The 14237-nt window shown below is 42.6% G+C and overlaps 1 protein-coding gene across 8 annotated transcripts in view; it reads right to left on the reverse strand.

The window, feature by feature from the left end:
• OSBPL9 (oxysterol binding protein like 9) overlaps positions 1-14237 on the reverse strand; it is a 142316-nt gene that overhangs the window by 114476 nt on the left and 13603 nt on the right. For 7 of the 8 annotated variants that reach the window (XM_073357740.1, XM_073357739.1, XM_073357732.1 and 4 more), the window contains exons 2-3: positions 13954-14004; positions 3662-3740 (exon numbers count right to left, since the gene is read on the reverse strand). In XM_073357740.1, coding sequence (XP_073213841.1) covers positions 3662-3740; positions 13954-14004 — 130 coding nt within the window. Of the gene's footprint in view, positions 1-3505; positions 3614-3661; positions 3741-13953; positions 14005-14237 lie in introns of those variants that run through there. The other variant, XM_073357734.1, reaches the window with a different exon arrangement.

A 14237-nucleotide genomic window follows, 5' to 3' on the forward strand; every position in this document is an offset into this window, starting at 1 on the left:
CCCAATCAGAAGACAGATAAAGTTTTACATCACTGTTCTGTAATTGAATGATTGGTTGTTTTTGACTGGCTGAAGGTTTTATATTTAGATCAGTTTACTGGGGACACCGATCCAGGAATTAAGTTATCTGACCTTGTATCACGTGGTATAAATTACTGATGTCAGGCAAGGTACAGTAAGCAACAATTCTTATACTGGATAAGTTGCATAGTGATCTATGGGGCAAAACCCAACAAATTTGTCCTGAGGATGGTTAGATTTATACTCAGGGCTATGTGATTTACAGAATGCCCCTATGTTAAAGCCATGATGTGTGGAGCCCTGAGCTGTTGGAAAGAACAGACAAAGACACTAGGATGACTTTCAGTATGGTCCTGCTGTTGGAGGTTGGGCTGGGGTCATCACAGAATTTATTGTTCCTCCCTCTAGTCCCAGTGCTGAAGAGGAAAATATTGACAGACCATGATTTACAAAGCTTTCAAGTACCCTTTCCATCAGACACAAAGCAGCCACTTGCTTTTTGTGTGCTCCAAAACCAGACCTGAAACTGGCTAATCCTAGAGTGCCTTATGATTTAAGTAACTGACCAGTTTCCAGCACTCAGATAGTCACTAACGAGTGCTGTGGAAAAGATCTATGGCTGTCAGAAACAGCCAGGTTGGGAGTCTTAGCAGGAGCCAGTGCCCAGCTAACCACTGCGAGGATTCAAAAATGTTTTAACACCTCCCTTTGGTTTCAATTGGAGTTGCTAGATGCTTATAGCACTTTTGAAAATCTGGTCCAACACACACAAAACACATGTACACACACGTAACACGGGAAGGCAACATCCACATGACAAATTGATCAAAGGGCTCTGCAATTTATCATGCATCTTTGACTGTCTCACCTACCTCTCTAGATATTTTAACTTTCCAAAACACAGGTAGAGCTTGAAACAGATACCATATTACAAACTAAAAGTCAGCCTGTCCGGGCGGAAAACAAAAACAAAAAAAAGAGTTTCATCCTCCTTCCCCCAAATGTGGAATTCCATATAATACATCAAAAAAACTGCACCTAAAGCACAGGATGGGAAAGATCAGCCCTGGGCCACTGTTGGTATTTCTACACCTAACCGACCTTTACACTGAGGGTGCTTTTAATTCAGGGCCAAAAGTGGGGGGGGGGGGAAGGGGAGAGAGAACCTGTCCCATCAATAATGGGAGATTCCCAATGGGACTCCAAAGTACTGGATTTTAAAATCACGAACCGTTTAGGTTTAGAAAATATTTTAGACTTTTTACATATATGTTTTATATTTACTACTTTCTCTTCCTCTTTCCCTTCTCAATTCAACTCCAGCTGATTTGGGCACATAACTGTATTGTCTTTATAGGTGGAAGAATAAAGATCTCCCCTCATTTTTTTTTTAATATATAGAAAATACAAGGCATTCCTAGAGTAGCTCTTCTGTAGCATGTGGGATTTTTATTTAAAAGGTCACTACAAATACTGATAGTGTGCATCTTACAGAATAAATTCTTGCTAAGCAATGCGTTCATGTATTACATATACATACATTCATATATGATAAAATCTGATTGTATTAAAGGTTTTATCAGAACTCATTTAGAAAAATCTGCATTACTCAGTCATGGCTTCACCACTCAGGAGTGATGCAATCATCCCAAATTCATTCCCAATAAAACCTTTATGCCATAATAGTCCAGGCATTACACAATTTATGTTTTATAGGATATGTAAAACCTTTAAAAATATAACTTTTAAAAAAGAAAACTTCCACAAGTCTAAATTTGTTTTACATTGTAACCTCATAGCATTTCAATTTTTACTGTAAATTTAAAATGCAGAGTCAGCAATGTACATTGATATTTTTTCCTAACATTAGTACAATTTGCTGGCTATAGGCCAAGTTACAGACTTCAGCGAATTAATGTAAGCACCTTTAAAAAGTGGTTCTAATAAAGAAATTGCTGTATTGGACATAGATCCTAAATTAGAAAACAAACAAGCAAGATAACTGTTTAAAATGTACACATATTTTTTAACATCTTAACGTTCTAAAGCATGGATATCTATCTACCTGAATATGATTGACAGAATTAGTACTTATGGAGGAATTGTTTAAGTATCCTACCAGATATAGTTTATTATAAGCAAGACTAATATTTGTATCAAATGACTGTCTTCTCTCGAGAGGTTTTGGTCCCCTTCCATAGGGAAACAATACAGCAGATGAGGAACTACAACAAGAGGAAACTGCACAAGAGGTATTTCCTTAGGAACTGAAAACAAGAGAATTCCAGGTTTCACCCTTTACCTGCATCAAACTCTCATACAGAAATATTTATAAATATTTAGCTCTGTAGCATTGAAGACCAGTGTTTTGTATTCAGTTGTCTACATTAGAAATTAGCTTACCTTTGGGTTTTATCAGCTATCCTTGAGAACAGAGGAGTTAAGTGTTGCTGTCAGCAGAGCTTTATAAAGCTTGATGTAGTGAAGCTAGAGTACAGCCATATCATTTAGGAGGTACTGTAGCATAGGAAATACATATGCCAATGAAAAACATGGTGCATGACTAATGTTTATCATTAGATATTATAGAAATACATTCCCAAATACTGCCCGTATTTCACCTGAATTCAAAATGCACGCTGATTTTGAAATATTAATTTGCAAATCTATACAGCACAATGAAGGTTATAGATCTATTCTAATTTTATACAAATGTAAATGCTGACTGTCACATTCACAGCCCTGAAAGATTTACTTAAAACTTTCCAACTCCATAAGACAGTTATAAATAAAATTCTTCCCTCACTCTACATTTCAGAGAAGCAGTGGGGGTGGGGGAGTACAGGGAGAAGGACAAATAGATGTTAATTGAAGGTTTTAACTCAAGAGAGAACTACATGATTTTAACCGTACGACAGGAGAAAAGAGGTACTTTAGAACAAAATGTCATGACAATGTTTACCAATGCTGTGGTTAAAGATATTTAAGGGTTCTGTAGCAACCATAATGAGAACGATTATACAGTACCTTACCCTTTCTACTGGTGAACCATAGCATGCAATGACGAAACATAGCAGTGGCAGATGGCATTGGAGTTAGTAAATATGATTAAAAGGATAAGAGCAGAGAAATGGTGATTGGCAGACAACACACAGAAATGCAGATGAAATGAATGCAAACTTGCAGCTCTTGAAGCAAAGATCCAACTTTAAGCCAAATGTTGCCTCTAGTCTCCTCAAAACTGAGTTTCAAATCCAAATGAACACAAATTGCAACCTTCACACAGGTCTTGTGACTCTTCATGCAGAAAGGCTTAATCATATATCCTGACACTGAAGATTGACAATGTTTTGCCAACACTACCCATCAGCAGAAACCCATTATGACTGATTTAGCCTTTAAATTTTTAATCCCCAAATCCTGCCAAAGATACAGTCTTTTCTAGCACATATGTATCTACTGCAGATATAAATCCCTGCCTAACCTTGCAGCACCTCTGGATCCAGAATGTTCCCAGGGTGCTCATTCATGCAGTTCAGTAGCCAAACATTTAAGATCATCCATCAAACACCAAAACAGGAAGATAGATAGTCGCAGACGGATCTATTGCAAGAAAAAAGAACCTCATCTTTCAGCTCACCCTGGAAATGGAAGGTTTTCTGATCAACAGTTATTGTGAAGGTGCTGTCGTCCTCATCGTCTATACCAATCACAGCTCCCTGTGAAACAAAGAGCAAAAATCCTGATAAGGCAAGCAGTGACATCAGCAGCACACACTATCACTACACTACCAGAATGTAAAAAGCATTGACAAAATTGGAAGTAACCTGGATACTGCAAAGAGGGGGGGGGGGGGGAAGGAAGATTTACTGTCTGTATTTAAGTATAAGAATTAAACCAGATACTTGGTGAAAAGACTGCACCTTGGCTGTAGAAAAAAACCAATGGCTATTTCTACAAAGGCTTCATAATTTTCTAAATAAGTGTATACATATTTTGTTTTTGAGATAGACTTAGCATTTACCACAGAACCATTATAAAGCAAATAGTACTCTATTTTGTATTGCACACCAAGAAAAGTAATGAATATCATTAACACTATCATGTATGAAACAATAATAGTTTTCAATACATAATCAAATGAAATCTCTCAGGAGATCTTATTCAGTCTCTAAACAAGATTAATAGTCAGTCATTAGTATATTCTACTAGTACTGTAGTGGTTAACTTTTGCCTTTGTTTTCTCATGTGCTGAGTTACTAGAAGGAATAGACAGATATTTTAAATGTATATATACTCAAGTGTTCATTTCCACATTTGTTCACAGAAAAACAATTATATATGCCTGACAGAGGATGACAATAAGGAACATTCCAGTACATTCAGCATCCAGTTCAAAAGGCTTTTAACTCATCCATGGATTTACTCCAACCTCTATTCTCCTTCCTCAAGTCATCTAGAATAACCTTCCTCTCTGCCCTATCCTTACAATTACACCCCATGCAAGAGCCTTCTCCGGTGCAGCACATAAGTCTGAAACTATCTAGGTTTCTGCCTCACACAGTCTCTCTCATTTTAAGTAGCAACTGAAGACATCTTTTCTGCCCTATCTATACTTAATTTCTCTATTACTCATTAGATCTGATTTTAACACTAAAACAGAAATACAGTTTATATGAAACCTGGTAATACAAAATGTTATTTTGTATGATGAGATCTCTTTTCCTTTTCCTGAAAGGCACAATATTGATAGAAATAGCTGTGCTTAAAATATTCTGAAAAAGCAGACAGAGGTTCTTACAAGCTTCTTCGATGTACAGCCCAAATACCGTCACCTCAAGGACAGAATTACCCCAACACTACCTTTGCCTGAAAGTCTGAAGAAGCCAGCTATTTGTTTTAAATTACTTAATAAGCCAGTGAAACCTGGATTCACTGGAGCATTCAGCAAACCTCAATGTGCAGAGATCACGTTACCTACATGTTTGCAGCAAGTTAATCTCACACTACATCATTCACATAAAACGTGTTCACTCTTGCCTGACAGCTCAGCAAACTGAGTTTCCACTTTGAAGTTTGCAGTGTTGTTGAAGACATGTTGGTCCTAGGATATTAGGGAGAGACCAGGTGGGTGAGATAATATCTTTTATTTGACCAACTTCTGTTGGTGAAAAAGACAAGCTTTTGAGCTAAACAGAACTCTTCCTCAAATCTGGAAAAGGGCCTGATCCACACTAAAAAGTTATATCTGGGTCAGCCTATCCTTCAGGGATATGAAAAATCCACATGTCTTGAGCAGCGTAGCCAACCTCCGGCGTAGATAGTACTAGGTTGGTGGAAGTTACCACCTTCCAGGGAGATGAATTACCTATGCCAATGTGTCAGCGTAGGTAATGTCTATGCCGAAGCACTTTAGCGGCACAACCACAGCTATGCTGCTGTAACATTTCAAGTGTAGACAAGCCCACAGAGCATCACAGCTAAATACAAGGTGGAACAGATTGTTTAGCAAAAGTAGTTAACACATACTGTAAGAGACCATTCAAAGAGAAGTGGTCTGTTATCTTTGCAAAAAAAGGGGAGGTTACTGGGTTGCAGATTGCTGTAATAAGCCATAACTCCAGTGTCTTTATTAACACCATGTTTTTTAATGTCTAGCAAAATTATGAATTTAAGTTCATTGGCTCATCTTTTGAAGGTGTTTATGAATGGCTTCCTCTGAGGAAAAGGACAGATGTGGAGTGATCATTTTGTGAAAAGCATTATCAAGGAGACAGTTTTAGATTCCAATCCAGTTTACAAATTCAAGGGGCCTCAAGAGATCATTAAAACTAGAAAGACAGTACCCAAAACCAGTGTTTAAATAAAACTAACGTTATGACTCTCAAACCAACATAATAGCAGGACAGAAACCAATTAGAATTTGACAGTTTAGTTTTCATAGTGCTGATCATAGAATCATAGAATCATAGAATATCAGGGTTGGAAGGGACCCCAGAAGGTCATCTAGTCCAACCCCCTGCTCAAAGCAGGACCAATTCCCAGTTAAATCATCCCAGCCAGGGCTTTGTCAAGCCTGACCTTAAAAACCTCCAAGGAAGGAGATTCTACCACCTCCCTAGGTAACGCATTCCAGTGTTTCACCACCCTCTTAGTGAAAAAGTTTTTCCTAATATCCAATCTAAACCTCCCCCACTGCAACTTGAGACCATTACTCCTCGTTCTGTCATCTGCTACCATTGAGAACAGTCTAGAGCCATCCTCTTTGGAACCCCCTTTCAGGTAGTTGAAAGCAGCTATCAAATCCCCCCTCATTCTTCTCTTCTGCAGGCTAAACAATCCCAGCTCCCTCAGCCTCTCCTCATAACTCATGTGTTCCAGTCCCCTAATCATTTTTGTTGCCCTTCGCTGGACTCTCTCCAATTTATCCACATCCTTCTTGAAGTGTGGGGCCCAAAACTGGACACAGTACTCCAGATGAGGCCTCACCAATGTCGAATAGAGGGGAACGATCACGTCCCTCGATCTGCTCGCTATGCCCCTACTTATACATCCCAAAATGCCATTGGCCTTCTTGGCAACAAGGGCACACTGCTGACTCATATCCAGCTTCTCGTCCACTGTCACCCCTAGGTCCTTTTCCGCAGAACTGCTGCCTAGCCATTCGGTCCCTAGTCTGTAGCTGTGCATTGGGTTCTTCCGTCCTAAGTGCAGGACCCTGCACTTATCCTTATTGAACCTCATCAGATTCCTTTTGGCCCAATCTTCCAATTGGTCTAGGTCCTTCTGTATCCTATCCCTCCCCTCCAGCGTATGATGCCATCCTAGGGGCCACAACCCAAAAGGTGAGAAGTGTTCATATTAATAAAAGTTCACTCGTCTCAAGTAGAGTACAGATATTACACGAGCAGCACTGTTCCCCACATAAATTTCTAAACCACTGGGCTATGCACAATGAGTTTTGTTTTTAGATAAAACTAAATATAGCTAACTGAAAGATGTTTTTTAAATGACTCCTCCTACCTCAAGAAAACCAAGTGGATGTTCTGTTAATATCAAAATGTAACCTGGGCTAATTGGTCTGATGAAAAAGGCAATCAAGCTTATTGCTGCATAGAAGAGAGATGGAGAAGACTGTAATGTGTCCACTTTGCCAATGGTGGGGTGGCGGCATTGAGACCTGTGACTGGGTGAACCCTGAAGGACAGAAAACCAATTAAGCCAAAAGGACAGGGGACGAGAGGACGACAGCCCTCACTGAGGCGTTGCCTATTTTACCCTTAAAGGGGTTTGCCGAACTACTCTGGGAGAGAGAAACTGGACTTAGAAACACTTAGAAATCCCCTACATCATGGGGATTTTTTCTACTGTGAGAAATGCCTATTACCGCCACAGAGCGGTTGGCCGTCTGGGCAAATCAGTGCCCTCTTCACCTCACTGCACTAAAGTGCCTTCAAGCCTGCAACGACTCATCAAGGTACATGAGTTCCTCTAAGTTCTGGAGCCCCCAAGTGTGGAATAAACTGGACTTACGAATCCCAGGAAATCACCCTGGGGACAGGGTTACTTGTAGGTTGTATCGTATTAGTGATGTTGCCCATTTCCCTTTATATGCTGCCTCTTCGTTTCCCCTTGTAAATAATGTGTACCCTGTTTGTGGGTTCATCCATTACAGAGGTGTCAGAAGAGGATATGTTCATGGTATCAGGTTAGTCAGAGTTCCTGACTACCTTAGCCAGACAGGTGGAGATGCCACCAGTTAGTAGCTAGGAGCCCAGGCTGTTGAAACCTACTACAGCAAAAGCAGAAAGACAATGGGTAAGGGCGCCACTTAATGATTAGCTGCTCTTCGGGGTACAGCAACCCATAAAACCCCCTTAGAAAAAAATTTTCTGTGAGGACCACCAAGATGGAGACCAGTTTAGAAAATAAATGTTACAGCATGAAGGCTGTTTAGTCTATGGCTGGATTTGAATGAGATTATAAAGAGATATTTTGCCAGTCAGATCATTTGGTTGTCTGAACACTTTCAAGCCTATACTCTGAAAGATATGGGAACAGCTTCCACAGCTGTGGTTCCGTAGATCGTTCTGGATTGGAAAAGAGGAGAACTGCAAGTTTGAAAAACCATTGGCAATATTTTAATGTGTGTTTCACAGTGCTTTTAATAACTTCTGCACAATCCCCTTTGTTTTCCTTTAATGTTGTCAGAATAGTGCCAAATAACTTCACACTTCAGTCTCAACAGTGCCCAACGCCCTCACAAGGCAGTATTAACAAGGCTATGTTGTAGTCAAATATTACAGACCTTATAGGTAGATTATGCCCCTTGTGTATTCCATGGCAAATTAATATCAAATTAGAAATTCGGGTATTTTCTGACCTTAACCACTCATAATTGGAAAACTAGTGAAGTGACGCACCATGAGAATCAAGTGAGTGAAATCTGATCAGTAAGTGGAAAGGATTTCTGAACAGACTGTTTAAAAACACTTTTGTTTGTTTTTGTTCACACCTACTTAACTACAGTGATTAATGAATAATTTAAATAAAGGACATCTTTGCTAAAGATTCAGATTTACACTCCCCCTGCTCTAGACTTCCTTATAAACCACTGTCATATGCCATAACAGCAGTTTAAGTGACACAATAGGGAAAGACTGGGAAAAGAAGACCTAAAAAAAAACCTACACTCAAAAAAATGAAAGGGCAATGAACATGGCAACTCAGTAAAGCTCCAAAGAGTAACCTAGGAAATATCAAGCTAAGTTAATGTTCTTATTATGCTTTTTTAATAGTAGCTGATACTACAAAGTTAATCAGATTGCAATCAACTGCCACTCCTTCGCTGGAAGAGAACTTCACATGTTCCACAAGGGGGCAGGCTTTGCTGAGACTGGCCTCTGCATGGAGAGCTTATGACAGCACCATGTAGGGTATGTGCAGCTACGTGCCACAGTGAAAAGCAGACTGTCCACACTGCGATGTGTGGTTACATATGGCAGCGAAAGGCTTTGGCAGGGGGAAGCAGTGGGACACTACATTGCTAAAAATAGCAGTGTAGACATCTGAGACACTGCTTAAACACAGACAGCCATGTATGGTATATACCTTAAGGTTCTGGCATATCTTTACTCGCCTAAGCAATACCTCACCATCTACCATGCTAGTTATGCCCACACTAGAGGGACTGTGATGAGGTGGATAAACCCCACACTGGAGAGACAGGGATGCAAGAACAACTCTGGGCCCAAGAAGCCCCACCACAGCAAGCCTGCTGAGTATGTTCTAGTTGGAAGAGTTTAAAAGAAAGTCTGTTCAGCACAGCATGGTAGTGGGTGGAGAGAGGCAAGCCTGCACTCACTACTGTGGAAAGACTACAACAAACAGGAGGGGACTGCTGCACGAAGCCAGTACTCCCTAGTCTGCTGAGGCCCATGGTCCAGATTGCAAGGAACAACTACAAGCCACAATGCCCAGAGTGGTAGGAAGAGGCAAAGGGTATTAGTCTGACTGCTGATAGGGATATCTTCCTTACAGTGCTCCAGAGAGCCCATCGATCAGAACTCTGGGGCAGCTCCTCCTACGCCTTTAACAGCTAGACACAGCTGTCACCGCAGACTTGAGACACAGAGCAGGGCTGCCACCACAGACTCTGACCATTGGGTGGGCCCCCACCTGGCTCACAAATGATGGAGAATGATGACATAAGGGCCCAGTCCTGCTGAAGGACATAAGGAAGGGCAACTGAGAAGCGAGGAAGGAAGAGGGGTGACATGGATGTGGTGAAGCTGCTGAAGTAGGTGGTGAAGAGCCAACAACAACAGGCAATCCAGCTGCAGCAACAGAATTAATTACTGCAATGGCTGGCCACCCAGAAATAGCAGCAATTCATCTGGAAGCTAACCACACAGCACCAAGAACAAAAACACCACCATGTCCAGCAGATGGCAGCACAACAAGCTCCAGAAGCCACTGCTAACCCAGGATCAGGGTCCCCTAGGGCAGTGCTTCTCAAACTATCTGATGTGGGGGACCGGCAATTTTTTTTTCCAATGTGCGCGCAGACCGGCAGCCGATGGCTCGCGGACCGGCACTGGTCCGCATACAACCGCTTTGAGTTGTACTGCCCTAGGGTGATCCTGATGCCAGGGATCCTAGCCAGGCTGATGAAGACAGGCCCAGAGGATGACCCGGAACCTTCTTGGTAACATTTGAACATTGTGGCCACCATGGTAGCATGGCCACCGGGCCATACTCTTGACTCCATATCTGACAAGGCCGGCCCAGGCAACCTATAGGGTGCTAGATACGAGGATGCCTAAAACTATAATAAGGTCAAGGCAGTCATTCTTCTCGGAGACATACCAACAGTACTTCCAGAGGGAAAAGCACCACCAGGGGCCTGCCATCAGGTAGTGGCCTAGCACCTCAAGGATTGTTGATCATGGATTATAGCACATGGTATTCTGAGGCCATTCCGCTTCACACAACCAATGTGGTGACCACAGCTATGGAACTCATGATAGTCTTTGTGAGGGCAGGGATCCCCACAGAAACAGACCAGGAGATGAGCTTCATATCACAACTGATGAAAAATATATGTGAGCTACTGAAAAATCAAATCTCCAGGTCATCTGTCTACTACCCCCAAAAGATAGACTAATCTAACACTTCAACAGGACCCTGAAAGGGATGATAAAGTTTGTGGCTGATGAGCCTCACCACAGGGATCACTTGTTATTGCTCCTGCTATTTGCAGTGCACAAGGTTTCACAAGCGTCTATGGGGTTCTCACCCTTTGAGTTGTTATATAGGAGACAACCCCAGGGGATTCTACATCTAGCTGGTAAACCTGGGATCTTGCTCCTCCCAGAGTCACTGCACGAATAAAGCACATTCTCCAGCTCTGAGAGAAGCTGAAGACACCAGGGACTTTTGCCCCTTACAGGCCCAAAATTGTCAAGAACAAGCCTATAATAGGGGCGTCCATCCACACAAATGCCAACCTGGAGACAGAATATTGCTGTTGCTGCCTAGCTTGGAATCAAAGTTAATGGCAAGGACCCTTTGAGGTAGTACACCAGGTAGCAGCAGTGGATTACGAGATCCGACAACCTGGGAAGAACAAAGAGACCCTGGTTTATCATACAAGTCTTCTGAAGCCCTGACAAGACAGCAAGAGCTTATTCATAAACCCATTACCCCCTGATCCAGAGCTAAGTCCCCATGCACCATTATCCCAGGGCCAGAGAATTCCCTTGAGGGGGGGAAGGGCTTCAGCTGCCCCAATGGACTCATACATTGCAGATGGTCCACTCTTTACCTTCCACATTCTAGTCACAACCAAGATGAACCCATCTGTTTTGTCAACCTCACAACAGAGCGCAGACAAAAGGTCTGTGAGAGTCATCATCCCCTGTCCAGAAAGATGCAGGAAGGAAACAAGTTAGATGATTTTGGAGTCTGGCTAGCTACTATATGCAGTTCATACCCCATTCCATCACAATAACTGCACCCCTCACTCACTCAAGTGAAGAACTCTATCTCCAAGATGATCACCTGGTCTGAGGTCTGTAACAAAGCCTTCAGGATCTTGAAAGACTGCCTGAGCAGTGAACTGGTCCTCTTCCTCCCGGACTTCATGTGATTGTTCATACTCCACATAGGCATTTCAGATGTGGGGCAACAGTCACTGCTATCCCAAGACTTTAATGAGGAAGAAAATCCAATATGCTACATTGACCAGAAACTATTCCCACAAGAGGGCCTACTCAATCATAGAAAAACAGACCTTGGCGGTCATAAAAGCATTGTGGTATTACCTACAGGAAAATCCCTTCCTCCTGATAATTGATCATGCACCCCTCCACTGTATAAATACCATGAAAGACACTAAACCCACAAATTATGAGGTGATATTTGGCCTCACAACCTTATGCCTTCCAGATAGCCCATAGGCTAGGGAACAAACTCCAGAATGCCTGATGGGCATGCTCCAGTTGGAGAAGAAGTTTAAAAGGGAGTCTCTTCAGCACAGCAGGGTGGTGGGCAGAGAGAGACAGGCCTGTATTCATGGCTAAAGAGGGACTACTGCAGACAGGTATCCCCAGGAGGGAACCGATGCACAAAGTCAAGACTCCCTAGCCTGCTGAGGCTCGTGGGCTGGATGACAAAGAACAACTGCAAGTCACAATGCATCCTGAGGTGGTACAGAGTGGCAGGAAAAGGCACAGGAGAGAGTGTTAGCTGGACTGCAGATAGTGGGTGCCTTCCTTAGAGAGGGCCCCTGAGTTAGAATTCAGGGGAGTCGGAGGAGCTGGATTCCTCTACCCCCTTAACTGTTAGGTGGGGCTGATGCCACAGACTGACCATAGGCAGGGTGGCCCAGCATAGTCCCCCTTTTCCACCCCACTCACAGGTGCGGGCAGTGTACTTACTCTACATGCTGCCGTAAGCATAGACATAGCCTGATAAATTTACAACTCACCCCCACCAGGGCTGAGAAAAGAGAGAAGATGGGCATAAAAGGCTTTTCAGAGAATAAGTGCTTTCTCACATAGGATAGCATTTCAAGACAAAGATTTGTCAAGATGACGTTTACTTTGCAGAGAGTGGTTCGAGTGCATTTTGCCTTTAAAAAGGTTAGAATTAAAAAGCCAACAGGACACAAAACACTAAACACGGAAATATGGAGTTGAAGTTGTTTCTCTCAGTCCGATGACCTCCCTGCATGAGCATCAGGATACTGGGACTCCCCAAATCCCTTTAGTGGGCTCTCAGGAATCCACCTGCAATCTTAGACACAAAGGGAATGGAACAGAAGCAAGGAGCAGAGCTCTGCTCCAACACAATGGAACAGTGTGTCAGAGTACAGCTCCCCTTCGTCCACTTCTCTAACTCCAGACCCTCAGCATGAAACCCCCTTTGCCCCATGCTCTCCACATAGCTTCACAGGTTCCTTCACATCTCTGTTCACTCTTCCCTGACACATCTGCTCACTCCCCCTCAGCTCCCCATGGTATGACTGCATTTGCACTAGGTGTACCAGGAGGGATGGGGATGAGTACAAATGGAGAGGTAAGGGAAGTGGTTTTGCTTGTTGGGACTGAAGGTTGGGGAGAGAACTTGTGAGAGGTGGAGGGGAGAAGCTCAGTGTCTGCAGAGAATTACAGATGCTCGAGGGTTCCCCTCAGCACAGCGGCCTCACAGCACAGGGAGTCCTTCAAGCACAAATGCCTCAACACAGATACACTCAGATTCTCTGATGCAGCTAACTGGGTCTCCCCATCTACTCAATTCACACTGCTCCCCATCAGCTGAAAATTCTTTCGTTTTGCCTGCTGTGCTCTTCCTTCCCCCACACTCCTTTTTTCTGCTCAGCTTTCTGTTTACCACCTCAGATCAATAGCTGTCTGATGCTGTGACACTACGTATAACAGCACTGTCGAGAGGCAGGTATTGTTGAATGGCATAAAAAAGGGCAGAAAGACAAAGTGGCAATATTACAGAGATCATGTCAGATCAGAATGACAGAGAAAATCATTTTTAGGTAGATAGTGTGAGAGTTCAGCAGGCATTTTGGGCCTAAGCTCACTCTCTCAAACGATCTAAAAAGTAAAAACCAAAAGCATGTGACTTTCTCATTGTACATGGTCAGTGGATCACAATACTGTCTAGTTCTTATACAGCTCTTCATCCATAGATCTCAGAGCATTTGATGAAGGAGGTAAGTATTGTTATGCCTGTTTTACATATAGGGAAACTGAGGCCAAGGAGGGGCCAAGTGATTTGCCCAAGGTAAACCAGCAGCCCTGTGGCAGAGTCAGGAACTGAACCTAGGTCTCTCAAGTCCCCAGTCCAGTACCCTATCCAGTAAAACCACATTACCCACGTTGTAAGGTGTTAAGAAACATAAGAGAAAATACTTACTCTGAGTCTAACACACCCTCTTCGTGATCCTCTCATCATTTTGTCCTTTGACTGAAAGAGAGGACAGATTAATTCGATTAATAATCTTACTAAGAATTCACATAAAAAATTATTCAAGACAATCTGGAAAGAAGTAAACGTTTTGGAGTAAAGTTTTATGGACTGGTGAAATAAAACTACCGCTATGACAGAGGTTGTACTCCATATAGCACAGGAAGAAAGAAACCATAACACACAACGGTCTGTTTTCGGGTGTTAAGTATGTTAGGAGGTAATGTCATGGC

Source organism: Lepidochelys kempii, chromosome 8, assembly GCF_965140265.1.
Source record: "Lepidochelys kempii isolate rLepKem1 chromosome 8, rLepKem1.hap2, whole genome shotgun sequence".
NCBI lineage: Eukaryota > Metazoa > Chordata > Testudines > Cheloniidae > Lepidochelys > Lepidochelys kempii.